General features: G+C 38.1%; 1 protein-coding gene and 1 non-coding gene across 5 annotated transcripts in view; both read right to left on the bottom strand.

Annotated features, from left to right (window-relative positions):
• Positions 1–365: 365 nt before the first annotated feature.
• POLE2 (DNA polymerase epsilon 2, accessory subunit) overlaps positions 366–17,774 on the bottom strand; it is a 30,836-nt gene continuing 13,427 nt past the window's right edge. For 3 of the 4 annotated variants that reach the window (XM_049612829.1, XM_049612830.1, XM_049612828.1), the window contains exons 7-19: positions 16,537–16,620; positions 15,872–15,928; positions 15,401–15,449; positions 14,707–14,775; positions 11,829–12,005; positions 10,879–10,968; positions 10,649–10,703; positions 9,803–9,862; positions 9,638–9,715; positions 7,725–7,833; positions 6,505–6,681; positions 4,490–4,557; positions 366–485 (exon numbers count right to left, since the gene is read on the bottom strand). In XM_049612829.1, the coding sequence (XP_049468786.1) occupies positions 467–485; positions 4,490–4,557; positions 6,505–6,681; positions 7,725–7,833; positions 9,638–9,715; positions 9,803–9,862; positions 10,649–10,703; positions 10,879–10,968; positions 11,829–12,005; positions 14,707–14,775; positions 15,401–15,449; positions 15,872–15,928; positions 16,537–16,620 (1,092 nt within the window). In that variant the 3' untranslated portion in view covers positions 366–466. Of the gene's footprint in view, positions 486–4,489; positions 4,558–6,504; positions 6,682–7,724; positions 7,834–9,637; positions 9,716–9,802; positions 9,863–10,648; positions 10,704–10,878; positions 10,969–11,828; positions 12,006–14,702; positions 14,776–15,400; positions 15,450–15,871; positions 15,929–16,536; positions 16,621–17,774 lie in introns of all 4 variants that reach the window. The other variant, XM_049612831.1, reaches the window with a different exon arrangement.
• Positions 3,611–3,773, bottom strand: LOC125910538 (U1 spliceosomal RNA). The gene has a single exon (XR_007454039.1). It is a non-coding gene; the product is annotated as a U1 spliceosomal RNA (small nuclear RNA).

Here is a 17,774-nt window from a genome sequence, read left to right as displayed (position 1 = left end):
ATGGCTAGACAACAAATAATTAAACCTTAAAATTTTTTTTAATGTTTATTTTCGAGAGAGAGAGGGAGACGCAGAATCTGAAGCAGGCTCCAAGCTTTCAGCACAGAGCCCAAAGCGGGGCCTGAACTCAGGAACTGCGAGATCATGACCTGAGCCGAAGTCAGACGCTCAACCAACTGGGCCACCCAGGTGCCCCAAAACTTCAGTTTTTAACCATAAATGTATAATCAGATTATATCTTCATACATACTTTCACATGTTTCTTAAGACTATGCAGAAAATATTTTTGCTATAAAACCTTGTAAAGTGTACCATGTTTATTATAACTTAATAACAAAATTCCATAAAATACAAATTTAAGAACATTCTGAGTTTATCATAATTTTATTGTAACTTATCAAAATTACATAGATACAAAATTAAGCAGAAACTGATGAATTTTCTGTCTTCAGATGGTCTTAGAATCTCAGAAACCTTGAAGTTTGCTGAAAATAGAAATTCATAAAATTAAATAGTTTGGAAACCAAATTTATTATATATTTCTTAATATTTAATTGTAGTTCATTTTAAAAATAGGTCATTACATGAACATTGTTCCAAATTTAGAAGGGGACACAGTGAAAAATCAGTCAGTCTCACACTCCGTCTCTGCTCCCAGAAGCAATTATTTGTCCTTATAAAGATAATGTAATTATATGTAAGCATGTATTGTGAGGGTATATGCTTTAAAAACACTTAAGTGGTAGAATACAATAAGCACTATTCTACACCTTTTTTCAATTAGTAACAAGTATATTTATAATTTTTAACCTAATCCCTTCCTTTAAGGCTTTGGAATTTAAATTCAAAAAGTTCTGAAGAAGCACGCACATTTAAATGGATACACGTTTACACTGTTTGTTTTGCTATTACAAAACCTACAGTAAAGTGCCAGTACCTACTTTTATTTTATTTTTTTAATTTTTATTTTTTTAATTTTTTTTTTAAACATTTATTTATTTTTGAGACAGAGACAGAGCATGAGCAGGGGAGGGTCAGAGAGAGAGGGAGACACGGAATCCGAAACAGGCTCCAGGCTCTGAGCTGTCAGCCCAGAGCCCGATGCGGGGCTCGAACTCACGGACCGCGAGATCATGACCTGAGCCGAAGTCGGACGCCCAACCGACTGAACCACCCAGGTGCCCCTTAATGTTTATTTTTGAGAGAGAGAGAGCATGAGCAGGGGAGGGGAGAAGAGAGAGGGAGACACAGAATCTGAAGCAGCCTCCAGGCTCAGAGCCTGATGTGAGCCTCGAACTCACGAACGGTGAGATCACGACCTGAGCTAAAGTCAGACGCTTAACTGACTGAGCCACCCAGGCACCCCACCAGTACCTACTTTTAAACATAAACCTAAGTACACCTGGAGGATAAATTCCTAAAAATGGAATCGCTGGTATATATAGTCTAGGTGTTAAGAAATCCTGTCAAATTCCCTTCCATAAAAGTTTTTACCACTTTTTATTCTGGCCAACTATGTGTGAAAATGGGTATTTATTTCTCCACTACATCACCAATACTGTGTTTTAAAATAAACAACTGTATTTGAGAGTACATACGGAAACAGGGTTAATCTTATCTACTTTGTTGTTTTTTTTTTTATTTTTTATTTTTTTAACGTTTATTTATTTTTGAGACAGAGAGAGACAGAGCATGAACAGGGGAGGGGCAGAGAGAGAGGGAGACACAGAATCGGGAGCAGGCTCCAGGCTCTGAGCCATCAGCCCAGAGCCCGACGCGGGGCTCGAACTCACGGACCCCGAGATCGTGACCTGAGCTGAAGTCGGACGCTTAACTGACTGCATCACCCAGGCGCCCCAACCTTATCTACTTTGACTACAGTTTCTGTGATTAAGTCTACAGTATGATTTCACAAATAATCTACTAAGCGATTTCTTCTTAGGCGAAACTAAATAGCAGGAAGACCAAATTATTCCACTGTATCTTCAAATTGTCTTCTGTTCTCTTGAAAATAAATGTACATCAACCTGTTTGAGCCAGCACTGAAAAGATTCCTTCAATTATTACTACTAAATTATAGTTTGGAAATCATGTCAAAACTTTTCAGCAGCTGAGTCCATAGAAGATAAAGGAGCCAACTATTTCAACTCAACCAACAGTGAGCGTCAACTGCAAGTCAAAAGCTATGCTAGAAGCTTTTAAGGAAGACGGGTACACACATGACTTCTAACACAGTAATGTCAGGAACTGTCAAAGAGTTCTGCAAAAAGTGCTTAGAACGCAAACAATTCTGCATGTCAATCGGGCAACGTTAGCAGAAACAGCTGAAGTCTTTGCCATCATAATTAATACATCAGTTCATTTCCTGTTGTGATTTACTTACTTGTATCCTGACTCATTTTTTAAGAAAAGAGTATAAAATGGCTTGCAGAGATGTCATAAAAAGATAAAAGTAAATGAGGAAATTCAAGGGCAAAATACAGGGGAGAGAAGATGAAGCCAGAGCTGCACCCAAAATTTATGCTAGTAATTCCTCTGCTGCTATCAAAGTGGGCTACACATCTGGTTGTACTTCCTAGCAGCTAAAGCAAAGGGAGCTTCTCAGAAGATACACAGTCTCCCCTAAGATAAACAGTTGCTTGGGACAGACACAGAATTCTCTTGTCCTGAGACCTACTGAAAGTTCCCGGTACTGGTTTTCACAGCAGAGTAAGTTTCATATCAAATCGCAGTTCAGTAAAAGTCATCCTGAAGGTGGACAAAATATGCTCCTGGCAGACACCCCTCAGAGGTGACTTAATCCTGAGATCACAAAATCAGATGCCCTCAGGGGCATCCAGGTGTGACAATAGGGAGCCATGAGACTGGAGACAGGTGCTTCCTCTTACCTAAGGGCATTCCAAATCAGGTGGGGGGGGGGGGCAATTTAGGATTCAGTGTGGGCTAGGTAGAGTCAAACATTTGTTGGGCTTATAGAATAGACTAGAATATCTGCGACCTTAATGAGTATCTGTCTGGCTGTATTCATTCCACAAATTAAATAGTGTCTGGAATGCCGTAAGAGTCAAATATGTGTCAAGTGAGTGAATCCGAGAATAAAATTTACAGTATCTCAAAGTGAATGGACTTAAATCCTCCATGAGTTATTGAGCAGCAAGAACAATGCATTTTTTTTTTTTTTCAAGAAATATGTAAGAAACTGTTAATCACGGTTTCAGGGTTAGGAAGCATATGTATTTTTCCTTTCCAATTTTATACTTTTAAACATCGAAATCTTTATCATGTACTCATGTTTGTTTTTATTTGAGTAAATATGTTAATTGCCCACTAAAAATGAAAGACAACTGGGCTGTGTGTTCAAGATTATATTCTCTGACAAGAACCCAGAAGGCAGTTACTTGCTCACTTGTTCTTATCTGAATGTGGGAGCATTTTCAAAATATGATTAACCGAGAAATCGCGTGTTAGGATGCCCGAATCCAAGAGAAATAGGGTCAATAATGCATATTCTTGGGCTCTAAACTAGAGACATTTGATAGGTCTGGAGCAGAATCCTGGAACTTAACAGGATTAAGTTCCAGCTTAATCCTGGATTAAGTTCCCACCTCCAGCGGGGAACACAAAAGCAGTTCCCCACTGCCACAAATTATGCAGCCGGGCTTCCCACATTCAGGGACATCGCAGGGATTGGCACATCCGGAGTGCAATGGATAAGCCTTGCCCTGGGAAAACCACTTTCATGACCATGGTATCTCCTGGGCCAGGGTAAGTAAGAAACTTTTTTGTTTTGTTTTTAAATGTTAATTTATTTTGGGAGACAGAGGATCCCAATCGGGCCGTGCGCCGTCAGCACAGAGCCCAATGCAGGGCTCAAACCCCCGAACCCTCAGATCATGACCTGAGCTGAAATCAAGAATTGGTCACTTAAACCAACTGGGCCACCTATGCTCCACACCCCAGAAACATTTTTAACAAGGATCCCAGAAGATTTGGATGAAAGTGGTCTATAGATCACCCTTTGAAAACCACTGCCTTCCCAGGTTATTATTCTTTTTTCCCAAGACAGCCTCCCAATCCCAACCCCTCACCATCACCACACACACATCCAGTCCCCGCCCCCCCCCCCACACTTGTTTGCTGCCAATTTAAGGCAGATTACCTAGGTTTTGAGAATCAACCATGTGGAGGGTGGGGCTGACCTCTCTGAATAATGATGTCATCAGAAGTCAGCCTATAAAAGAACTAACCCAGCTCCAGAGCTGTTCTGAGATATTCCTCAGAAAACCGTTCTTAATCTGTTTTATCACAAATGTGCCATCAAGTACATACAATTCTATGTCCCACAGCATGACCACAAATTCAGCCTAGAATATTCCAAAAGACAATTACAGATATTTTTAAAACCTCAGCACACCTACAGGACTTGTGATTTTTAGCACTACACTGCTAAAAGACACCTCCTTCTTGCTGTTTCTGGGGGTACACTTACCTGTCTTCTACTATCTTACTGGATGGATAAAAAACTTTGAATGAAAATCCACTTCTTGGAAAAGATCCCTTTGGGAGAAAAAAATGCCTGTAAGTGAACACTCAACTGTTCTAAAAAGAATTCCTACTTTTATTTTTTTATTTAAAAAAATTTTTTTTAACATTTATTTATTTTTGAGACAGAGAGAGACAGAGCATGAACGGGGGAGGGTCAGAGAGAGGGAGACACAGAATTTGAAACAGGCTCCAGGCTCTGAGCTGTCAGCACAGAGCCCGACGCGGGGCTCGAACTCACGGACCGCGAGATCGTGACCTGAGCCGAAGTCGGCCGCTTAACCAACTGAGCCACCCAGGCGCCCCGAATTCCTACTTTTAAAATCAAACTCCTTGCTCATGACTTAAAAAGAAAGTTGTAAGATGTGACTATAAAGTAATGAGACAGATGTTTTTCCCCCCGATCTTTGCTGAGATAAGATATTATTATAAAATGGCTCCACCTGAAGCAAAAGTCTTTCAAGTTGGCTAGACTGTCTTCTACTAACATGTATCTGGAAATGCTTAGGGTGGCTCTACCTAGCGTAAGAAATGCTGTACTGTGCAATGCTACATACACATATAAGACATGCAAACATCATGTTGAAGAAAGTTTTCCTGCCCCTCTCTCCCTCCAGTGAAAAATCTAGGTTGACGCCCCTCTCAGGTGCCCCCAAAGCAACTGAGCAGTAATCCCACAATGCGTCCACTACTAAACTCTAGGGCAGAGATGGTCTTTTTGTTTCGGTCTCTGTGTGCCTGGCACCAACTCAATGTCTGGCCTGTTGCAGGCATTTGTTAGTGGAAGTGTCAAGAAGGGATGGAGCAATGTCAAAGGCAAGTTTGGGGCTTGCCCAAAAGGTATAAGTAAGGTAAAAAAGGACAGAATGATGTAGAGAGGGCTGTTTACTGGCCTACCGGATGAGAAAGTGGAAAAATTCAGAAATAAGGTGTTATCAAATAAAGCATTAACTATGAGAACACCCAAAGAGTAAAATTTAAATAAGAAATAGCCTCATTGTGAAAGAATATTGGAAAAGTGAATAAAGGTTCTAAAAAAATCAGGCCACAAATTTCAAACAGTGAAACCAAATTGTTGACTGTGCCCCTCCTCAGAGCAGTTCTCAACCACAGAAAATTGTGTCCCCCCAAGGGGACATTTGGCAAATATCCTGAGGCATTTCCCACTGTTAATAACTGGGGGCTGCTACTGGCATCTAGTGGGGAGAGGTCAAGGATGCTGCTAAGTACCCTTCTGACGCACAGGACAGTGCTCCCCAACAAAAAATTCTTTGGTTCAAAATGTCAACAGTTGCATGGTTAAGAAACCCTGTCTTAGAGGAATCTGGACAAAATAAATGAGTGTTTGAGGAAAGCAGTAACCAATAGTAAGTCATGATGTTTCTAGAAATGGCCTAGACAAAACAAAAAAGTATTAAAATAGGTCTAACATTCATAAGAATCAATGAAGAATACAAAGTAAAAATCACTACTGAAGATAGTTTGTATCACATCAACAATGTTTATGCAGTAATTCCCCAAATATGAAAAGGCAATTCTACTTCTGTAGAAATTGTGTCCGAGTAAGAATTCCCACATTCATCCAGCTTAGGTTTCTGGGACTTGCACAAATTTCCAAAAGTCAAAATCATCCACAAAGGACATTAAAATATTTAAAGAGAATGAGATACAGGCTCTGAAAGCAATTCCCAGAAAGGAATCCTAAGGTAAGTTACCTTGAAGGGGAAAAATACTCATTTGGATTTATAAGCTTTGGTGTATTCTTTTTTTTAGGTTACATTATTTTACAGTCACATGCTATCCTGAAAGTTGAAGAACTTTCTGTGTGTACCACATTAATTCAATGTTTCCTTAATAGCATATTTTTACTCCTAACAGTGATTTTACTAAATTTTTTAACTTAAAGAAATAACACTCCAGTCTTGACGAACTATGCCCATATAAGGTTGATGACGTTCTTACCGGGTTCATACAGAGGCATTCTGTATTGGTCACAGTGAAAGGATCGTATTTGTCTGCAATGACCAGGAGATCAGGCACAGGGTACACTCTCAGAGCATAGTCATATGCCCAGTACACTGGGCAGACATAGAGGGGGAGAGGGGTCAGGTGTCCTTGGGATAAGATTGTCTTTACAAACTACAAAAGAATGATATAAAACAAACTTCAGCTCATTTGTAAAAGTTAAAATTGCTAACAAACAACTTTACATTAAATATCAATTACCAGAAGGACTTAGAAAATTTGAGAAATCATTAGGAGAAGTTTAAATCACAGAACTTTGAGAAACACTGATATGAAATGAAATAAGCTATCCTGTATTTTAGGAAAAAATCTGTAAGTTTTCATTTAACACCACTTATCATAAAAGCTACTCCCCCAAAGTAGTCACACTGGAACAGTTGTACTTTTAACTGTATAATAAACTCAGTTATTAATTATGTTCATCTAAAAATAATTCCACAGCTTGAGTAATGCCAAGAATAGATACGTAGCCTACATAAACTTTAAACATTATAAAATAAATACTAAAAATGCTCTGTAAGATGTACCTCCACATTTCCCAAAATGGTACATGGGGATCCATGTACCACTTCAGGGAACCCTGAAGCTACAAGATAAACATTACATACCCTTCCGATGTGGACAGATCATATAAAATAATGAACGTGATGAGGTAAACATTAAAAAAAAATTTTTTTAATGTTTATTTTATTTTTAAGAGACAGAGAAGGAGTGGGGCAGGGTCAGAGAGAGGAGACACAGGCTCCAGGCTCCAAGCTGTCAGCACAGAGCCCGACGTGGGGCTTGAACTCATGAACCGTGAGATCACGGGCTGAGCCGAAGTCAGACGCTTAACCAACTGAGACACCCAGGTGCCCCGAGGTAAATACTTTTTAAAATAAATACATATATATTTTGAAGTACAACGTAAGATTTATGAGTTTTAAGGCAAAACAGGAAGACTCAAAGAAATTTCTGGTTCATTCTAGGCTTCCCTCTGCCCATTAGGGGATACTTCAGTGAGAAAGTTGAGAAACACTGACTTAGTAACAAAAATTAACTTACTGGCAAAAGTAGTTTGAACCATAAACATAAAAGGTCAAATTATTAAGTGACTTAACAGTATTTTATATAATGCAACACTTATGATAGCTTAATAAAGAAGACTCTTAACTTACATGATTAGGAATATCCAAATTGCTACTAGGGAAGCGGACACAGTTTCTGCACATTTTATTCACTAAGTCCTCACGGAAGACAATAATTTCTTGTGTACAGTACTGAATTCTGAAATGAAAGCAGTAGTTGAATTTGACTTCCTCAGCCAAAAAAAAAAAGGAGATAGTTTAAAAGGCAAAATGTTTTATGATACAAAGCTATTCCCACTACCCATCGTTTACCACAGCAAAAATTCAGCTGGACTCTATCCTTCCATTCATTCGACCGTAATTTACTGAGCTCTCCGTATGTGTCCAGCACTATCGTAGGGATGAGTGAACAAAACAAAAAGATCCCAGCCCTGATGCAATTTATATTCTAATGGAGGGAGGGCAGTCAGAAAAAATATCAATAAACATGATAATTATATGGGATGTTAGGAGATGACTAAGTGTATGGGAAAAAGAAAAACAGGCTATCAGGGATCATTTGTGACGTAAGAAGGGCTAGATGGCTGGAGGATTAAACAGGATGATGAAAATAGGTAGGGCTGATAATGGAGTCTGATTTGAGCACAGACGTGAAGGAGGTGAGAGAGGCAAGCAGATATGCAGAGGAAGAACACTGCAGGCAAAGGAGGAACACAGGACAGGCAGAGGGAGCGGCTACAGCAGAGGCCCCGAGACAGAGCATGGCTGGCATGTCTGAGGAACAGAGAGGAGGCTGTGGTGACTGGAATAAATGAGGAAGAGAGGAGCAGGAATAGGAGGCCAGATCATGCTGGGCCCTGACTACAACTGCAAGGATATGGGCTGTTACTGAATTTGGGCACGAGGAGCGCCCAAATTTCAGGATCAGTAAGGCGGAGGTGACATGCTTATGTGTCAGAGGATCACTCTAATACAGCGTTAAGAACAGACTACTGAGGGGCAGGGGTAGACGCTTGAGACCAACGAGGAGGCTATTACAGTAATCCAGGCTAGAGCAGATGGTAGAGGGTCACAGAGGCGGTGACAGGTGGCCAGATTCTGCATATATTTTGGTCTTCCTTCACATTTTTGAAGGACTTCCTGAAACATTACATGTGAGAGAAACCCAAAAAGTTTTGGCTCGAGTGACTGGCAGGACTAAGGTGCCATGAACTCTGATGAGGAAGAGTACAGAACAGGTTGGGAGCTGACGGGTGGGAAGTAGATGAGAAGCTCAGCGTGAGGCTGTCTACTAGACATACATGGGGGATGATGAGCAGGCATCTGGATGCATAAGTCTGGAGTCTGGGAGAAAGGTTTGAGCTGAAGATGTAAATGTGGGAGTTGTCAATACACAGATGGCAGAGCTTTGGGAGTAGCTAAGGTCACCAAAAGAGTGAATGCAGGCAGAAAAGAGAGAACAAAGGACTGTAACCTCTGACTATAGTAAGTGGCATGTGCAGTAACACCTAATCTGTTTCACTCTTCCATTGTAGCTTTTCTTAAAGGATGTGTAATGAGAATATCGATTTTTAAATCTCCATCTGTTTTTCAGCTTCTAAATTCATTATCAGTGAATTCAATAGTGATAAAATATTTTTAATTTTATTTTTTTAAGTTTATTTATTTATTTTGAGAGAGAAAGCATGAGTCAGGGAGGGGCAGAGAGAGAAAAGGAGAGAGAATCTCGAGCAGGCTCGTCCCTGACAGCAGAGAGCCCGATGTGGGGCTCGAACCCACAAACTGTGAGATCATGACCTAAGCCAAAGTCAGAAGCTCAACTGAGTGAGCCACCCAGGTGCCCAGTGATAAAATATTTCTAAAGTTTTGAGAAACCTAAAATAAAGAGAAATTTTCTCTTTATATTTACCTCATAGTAGTCAAAGTTCGGAGACAAAGTTTAAGAGGCAAGTTAGTTTTGAAATGAAACGAAAAAAAGCATAACACAAAATGGTAATATTTACCTGCAAGGATTGGTAGTAAAAATTGAAAATGGTACTCTTTGTCTGAATTCATCAGTGATGCTTTCAGCAAGTGGTGGCCTATAGAAACAATTTATGTGGTGTAGGATATATTTTTAAATTTGACAAAATATTTTTAACTGTTAGAAAAATCTAAACACAACTTACCTTGGTAAGATGGAACCAAATCCAGGATCCTCTGGACCAGGAACAAACACAAATCGACTACTGTAGCAAAATTCAATATAATTCATTAAAAAAAAAATTATTGCAACACTATCCAGTAGTCTAAAGACGAGTTACTGCCTTGAATTAAATAATAATTTTTAATATTTTTTAAATTTCATGCATTTTAATAAATGAACTAAGTCTCCAGACTACCACTGTCCAGCAGACCTTTCTGCAGTGATGGAAATGTCTCCATGTGCACTGTCCAGTTATTGAGTGCTTGAACTGTGGCTAGTGTGAGTGAATTTTTAATTATATTTAACTTTAAATCATTTAACTTTAATTTTTTTTGAGAGACAGAGAGAGTGCTAGAGAGAAAGTAGGGGAGGGGTAGAGGGGAAGAGAAACTTAAGCAGGCTCCACCCCAGCGCAGAGCCGCAGGGCTCGATCTCGCAGTGGTGAGATCATGACCTGAGCCGAAATCAAGAGTCTGGACACTGAACTGACTGAGCCACCCAGGAACCTCTAAATAATTTAAATTTAAAGAGACACATGTGGCTAGTGACCATCATATTGAAGAGTACAGCTCTAGACAAAGTACTGTCACCAAGAAATTAAAAATATAGTTGAAAGTATCACTCTTTCCTTTTCAATATTTTTCACTATAAATCTCTAGTATAGTATAACATACATTATCATGATGTGAGGATAATTTTTTCTTAGCATACTAATTTTCTCAAACTTTTGTTCCATTCATTTCCTAATAATCATGGATATAAAATTTAGAATTCACTTTTTGTTTGTTTTTTAAAAAACTTTTAAAAATATAGCAATAGAAATCATTACCTTTGGTGGATATTTGGATATTCACATATTATGTCTGCCAAAGTTTTTAAGGAATCTAAAATTTTAAAGGGATATTAAATTTAATTTGCATTTAATGCACATAAAAGTCAAATTATATTTGCTTAGCTACAACTCTACATCTTTTAAATGAAATTAAAATATTATAGATCATTTCTTATCAATTTCATTTATCTAAATGTAGAAACATTTATTCAATAGACCTTCAATACCTTTCAAAGCTTGAACTTGATTTTTTCCATATGGTGCAGATGAAAAATTACCACACAGAATAAAGCAGGTTGGAGGTGCTGGTGAATAACCTAAAAATAAGAGAATAAAATGAATATCACTTTTCTAGTCTAGAAATCAGATTAAAAACCCTTTAACCATGAGGTTTTTCTTTTGTTTGTTTTGTTTCCTAAGTAAACTATGGGCCCAACATGGGACTTGAACTCAAAACCCTGAGATCAAGAGTCACATGCTCCACTGACTGAGCCAGCCAGGAGCCCCTAACCATGAGTTTTTAATAACAAAAAGTTACTAGTTTAATAATACCTTATTTTAAAAACCAGTATTTTTAAACAATAATAACAATACTGCCCATTTATTGAACACTTACTATATGCCAGGCCCTGTAATAGCTTGATTCTGACAACATCCCTATAAACTGAGAGAGAGATTAAGTAACCTGCCCAAGGTATCAGGCTGCAATTTAAACCCAGTTCTGAGTGGCTCAATCAGTTGAACATATGATTCTTGGTTTCAGCTCAGATTATGATCTCCAGGTTCATGAGATAGAGCCCTGACTTGGGCTCTGCACTGACAGCATGGAGCCTGCTTGGGATTCTCTACCCCCAATCCTCAAAATAAATAAATAAATAAACATTAAAAAAAATAAAAAAATAAACCCAGTCTGTCAGACTCCAAACCCAAGCTCTTATCCATTCTTATGCTATACTTAGGACTAATTCTTAGCTCTCATGAACACACATACGCATGCACAATTATTTTTCAAATGTAAAAATTTAAGTTTTTTAAGATGGGCTCATTTAAAATATCTCACTGCTGAATCAACATTTACAGGAAAATAGACTACTCAAAAAGATACATTTTTAACAATTTAGTTTTAAGACATGAACCCTCGTTCAAGTTTAAAAGGGTAGAAAAGAATGGCACCCACCAGAAAACATGGTGTGAAGTTTTCCCAACACTTCTCCTTGGTCTAACCAAACGTCAGATATAAACACAAACATGGCATCTTTATTCTCTTCTTCTAGCTGTTTTAGTTTTGCAGAAGTCTTCACAGATGTATTAGAAGGCCCTCCAAAAAAATTAATATTTCCATAGTATGCCCTAGGTAATTATGACATAATTATTAGCTTCTATCCTATATTCTGTTGGAGATGTTTTTCTTTCTTTCTTTTTCTTAAAGATTTTATTTTTAAGTAATCTCTACACCCAGCATGGAGCCCAAACCCACAACCTTGAGATCAAGAGTCACGTGCTCTACTGACTGAGCCAGCCCCATGTTGGAGATGTTTTTCTAATAATTTTACAAATTTAGTTTCTTTCTACCTAATGAGGTTATTTTCCCATCAGTGTAAATAGTGCCATGAAAATGTACTATTTGTAGCACTTAAAAAGCAAATAAGTTTATTTAAATGCCCTAAAATAAGAAAAACAGAAGCAGTGAATAAATACTTAATAGGCTGTTTCTGTGTCTTTTAAAACCGACTAAAGCAAACATTAAACTTCCTATGTAATTCAAAGTAGGAGGAATGCACATTTGATTTAAACAATATCTAATAAAAAGTGCTCAAAATAAGTACTAACCATTTAACCGAACAATTCCATGTTTAGAAATTTGTTCTAAGGGATTAAGGAGGTCTACAGAGACTAACATACATGGCAGAATTATAAAAATTTGGATGTTACAAAGCAATGTATGTGTCCATTATTAATGTAAAAAAAAAAAAGGCTATAAACATGCATAGTCACACATAAAAAGAAACTCTCTCCTTGGATGGATAGATGGATGGATGGATGGATGGATGATGTGGTTCCTAAGTAAATTATGTACATATATAAACATATCTCAGATTACAATCTTAAATCCTTAAAAAACCTCATTTTAGGAGATTTTATTTTCTTTATTTTACAAAAGAGAAAAAAACAAGGTTCAGGAGGGTTAAGTGATTTGCCTGTGGCCCGTCCCAGTTAACAGATGCAAGTGCTCAGTTTCAGACCCTGTCTGAGAGCCAGGGCCAGAGCTTCGTGCACTACTCTGCACTGCCCCCTATCGTCTCCACTGCCTGGCAGGCTCTGTATGAGGCTGAAACTGAAGGGTTACTGCTCACGGCCAGCTTCCTTGATTATACCTCTCATTCCAAAGTAGTAATTTTGAAGCCTGTACGGAAATAAAATGTCAAAAGCAACAGAAATTTTGCTCTAAATATATCCCAAAGAAAACCTACCATGTTGTAAAAAGCCACAAACTGGCACTAAACGCATTCACTTAAAAGTGAGTTAGTTTGATGAGGGCTTGTGTTCTCATTTGCATGAACGGCACTTTCCCCTAGGTTACCTCAACAGGAAGAGAAGTTGCCCTGACAGTAACTTCCAGCCAACAAACGTGGCCTGTATACCTTGATTTTGTACAGGTATACTAGGACTAGAATCTTAATTCTTACACTTCTTGAAATCACTTTCACCACAGACAGAATCTCAAGATTAGGAGGCAACTTTAATTCCCCCAAAGGTGGCAAACTCAAATGTTCACAGGCTTCAGGAAGGGAACACTGAATAAGGAAGCAGCAACCAGCTGAGGCCTCCTAGGTATGAGCTAGGGTGCACTGACATGTCCTGCCCAAAGTGCCATCACTGCAGTAGAGTGATAGCTGGGGGAGAATTCAGGGACCATGTTGCCAGATCTGGTTGTTCAAGATGACTCAGAAATCTAGACTTTTATGAAAAATCTCTTAATTTTTAAACAACGGAAACAAAAGATACCTCAAAGGGGAATATCTCAAAGGGGAAAAAAAGAAAGAAAGCTCTTCAGACTACATTCAACCCACAGGCCACCAGCTACAACTTTTACACCATCGTTTAGCCTCTGCTCAAAAACCTGAGTGACAGGGGTGCCTGGGTGGCTCAAGTCAGTTAAGCATCCGACTTCAGCTCAGGCCACGATCTCACAGCTCGTGAGTTTGAGCCCCGTATCAGGTTCTGTACTGACAGCTAAGAACCTGGAACCCACTTTGGATTCTGTGTCTCCCTCTCTCTCTGCCGCTCCCCTGCTCACACTCTGTCCCGCTCTCCTTCAAAAATAAATAAACATTAAAAAAAAATTTTAAAAACAAAAAACAAAACCCTGAGTGACAGGGAACTCTCTCTTCTCAGAGAAGGTCCTTTTGGAATGGCTCTAACATTATGATGCTTTTGCTTACATTAAAGAGCTTTTTCATCTGCCTCTTGTAACCTTTTTTTTTTATGTTTATTTATTTTTGAGAGAGACAGAGAGACAGAGTATGAGCGGGGAAGGGGCAGAGAGAGAGGGAGACACAGAATCTGAAGCAGGCTCCAGGCTCTGAGCTGTCAGTAGAACCCAACATGGGGCTCGAACCCACGACTGCGAGATCATAATCTGAGCTGAAGTCAGCCACTTAGTTGACTGAACCACCCAGGTGCCCCTGCCTCTTGTAACTTTTAATCATTAGTAGAAAAATAAGGCTTTATATTAACATGAAAATTATATTCTTCTAAGTGTCTTCCTATCTCTTACCTCAGTTGAACTTCTAATCAACCCCATAGATAAGCGAGACAGGAAGACTGGAACACGTGCCCATAAAAGCCAAGGTAGGGAGATACGAATACAACTAACCACGAATCAACGTGCTATTTTTCAGATGCACATATAATCCAGTCTTCCAACTCTTCCTATTACTCTTTGCATTCTGACACAAAGCCTGAGTAACCGACAAATGATACACACTCTTAAAACCACTACTGCCAGTATTATGAAATTCCTGTAGGGCTTCAGCCAAACATTTTATACCTAGTAGTACTAGAGGGTTCAGTGGGTGGAAATCCGAAGGCATTGACATGAAACACCTGATCTTCAAACCAGCCTGAAAAAGATAAGTAACAAGTCACTTTCATTTGTCCAATTCTTGTCTGAAAGGAAGAAAGTTATGGAAGACAAAGCAGTAATGCTAAGTTGCTGTCTCATCTTCTGTCAACTAACTACAGAGGTTGCCAGTCCCACCTAGCTACAGATCCAAAGGTAGTCTCAGTTCTATATTTTTAAAAAGTCATGAAATAGAAACAGACTCAGAAGTAAAACTTTTCATTTTAATTTCACAATACATGTTAGAGTACGGAGACATGAGGTACAAAGATTAGGAAATGTCTCACTTTATGACCCTAAGTAAAATCTGGTTTGTTTGGGTTTTTTTTCAATTTTATTAAGACATCATTCACATATCCTTACACTTCACCCTTTAAGGTATACAATTCAGTGGTTTTTAGTATATTCGCAAGTTGTATAACCATCACCACTAATTTCAGAATGTTTTTATCACCCCAAAAAGAAACCCCAGGCCCATCACCAGTCTGAGTTTTTTAATGTTGTCAAAAGTATGCTCTTATAAACAATGTTCTCCCAAATGATATCATGTTAATACATTTTAACCAATGTAGAAATGGTTTCACTGTAGAACGATGAGGAGGACAGCAAAAGGTATACTGACTTACCTTCTGCTAAGACAAAGCATGACTCTGTGTATAAACCACTATGGAACTGGTATACAGCAGTTGAGGAAAATAATTCTATTTCTATGCTTGAGGTGGTGATAAAGTCAACATAAATTCTGGGCTCAAAGGACTTCTGACTAATAAATTCAAAGACTTCACATTTGAAACTGTGAGTAGATCATAGCTTAAAAAATTTTAGGTTTAAATTTCCCCATTCTAAGATGTAGCTTGGTAATAATGTCAGTATAGATCATTCTTAGCATGGTATAAACTTCCTCACTGACTTGTTTGGATTCTCCAAATAAGGGAGAATTACAGTTTCTTTTGTCTCTGGCTAGAATTATGTCTCGATTCCTGCATCATCATCATACGTAAGTTACAATAGGAAACCAAATAGGTTAACTTAAGAATGGTGTGTAATCAATATCCCCAACTCATATAACATAATTTTAAAAAATATATAAAGGATATAGCTTTACTAATATCCAGTTGTACGGTTCCCGTAGGATCTTCCAGAAAAAATTTTCCCTAAAAAAGTTAAAAGAAATATGTCCACATTTATGTAAAAATGGATACTCTGACAAAATAATTAAAATACTGACAACTTTGACAACAGAATACAGTAGAGTACAGTGGATTTCTCAAAACTAGCAATTCCTGGCCCACATGTTTCCATTTGCTAGTCTGGTAGCCTCAGATTAATCACTTGATGGAGACTGAGACTCCTAAGAGGGACATGGAGAATGACCTCTGCAGATCAAGAGACGGCAAGAGGGATGCTCGGTGGTGGCCCTATGGGCCTCACCAGGTGCCTCCACCTAAGAGAGCTAACAGTGTCCTTCTCTGAGGGAGCAGGATGTGGTCTGCAGCCTTGCTTGTTAGAAACTCAGTACTCTCAGTTCCAGCAGAGGTCACTGAGGACTAATTTCAGGCTATGCAAACTGGCGGCCTGTCAAAGACACTCCCTGATGTCTACTCAGGAAACCAAATGCAGATGCAAAGGCTACTTGGTAACTGAGGCAGGAGTCTTCAATGAAGAATACATCCCTGTACCCTCTGCAGAAATGCTATACGGAACTGACATTTCATCAGTCCAAAGGCTGGAAACAGTTTGATGCTTATTAAGTTTAACTTACCTCTTTTAACTGGGTTATCATTCCAAGAACAATCACATCTCCAATTTTGGTTGTACTGCCCAAAAGGGTTTCTACCGTTTTAAGCTTAAAATGAGACAAAATAAATTCTTAAAGGTTGAAAATTTGTCCTTTGAAGAAACTACTCTTTTTATAAATAAGTGAATTTTTAGTGCGCATTTCAGTATTTTCACCTAGAGTAGAAAATCAGATAAAACTCAGATATAATTTACCCTATAAAAAGCTAAAATACCAACTCAGGCTCTTAGCACTGAAGTCTCATCTCATATTACAGGAGTTTCCGCCTTATCTAGTTTTGCTTTTCATAATTTCAGTTACCCTCTGTCAACCATGGTCTGGAAGCAGATGGTCTTCCTTCTGATGAATCACCAGAAGGTCAATAGTAGTCTAAAGCTATGTCATGTTTACATCATTCACCTCCCATCTCATCATGTAGCCATTTTATCATCTCACATCATCATAAGAAAGGTGAGTATAGTACAGTAAGATATTTTGACAGAGAGACCACATTCACATAACTTTTATTATAGTATATTGTTATAATTGTTTTATTTTATTATTATTGTTGTTAATCTCTCACTGTGCCTAATTTATAAATTAAGCTTTATCACAGGTATGTACGTAGAGGAAAAAACATAGTATATACAGGTTTTGGTACTATCTGTGCTTTGAAGCATCCACTGGGGGTCTTGGAACATATCACCCTTGGATAAAGAGGGACTACTGTATTCTGAATGATGATAAGTACATTTACCTTTAAAATACAGAAAAGAATATAAATTTTATTTATTTGGTCAATACATCTTGCAAATTAGTAGGCTATTTAAAAAGTTATACTAGCATTTCAAAAGGTTGTCATTATTATTTATTTACATCCTCAATCTGACCATTATATTTTTATCTTTAAGTTAAAGGTAGTAACAATTGGGGCACCATTTTAAAAAATCCTTTCTGATGCTTTTCTATACACAGTCTTACATATATGTTAATACATATACCATTTATAAACACATACAGTTTTTGTTTTATTTGCAAAGATTAAACCATATTATTACTAATATTATACAACTTAACTTTTTAAATTTAATATCTCTTAGAAATCGTTTTATTTAACTATGCATAGATATAGATATACTTCACTCTTTTTAATGGATATAGATATGTACAGTACATATACAAAAATTTATGTTACCAAGTTCCTATTAAAGGACACATAAGGT

This window comes from Panthera uncia, assembly GCF_023721935.1.
Source record: "Panthera uncia isolate 11264 chromosome B3 unlocalized genomic scaffold, Puncia_PCG_1.0 HiC_scaffold_1, whole genome shotgun sequence".
Taxonomy (NCBI): domain Eukaryota; kingdom Metazoa; phylum Chordata; class Mammalia; order Carnivora; family Felidae; genus Panthera; species Panthera uncia.
This window is presented reverse-complemented; position numbering and strand designations above follow the sequence as displayed.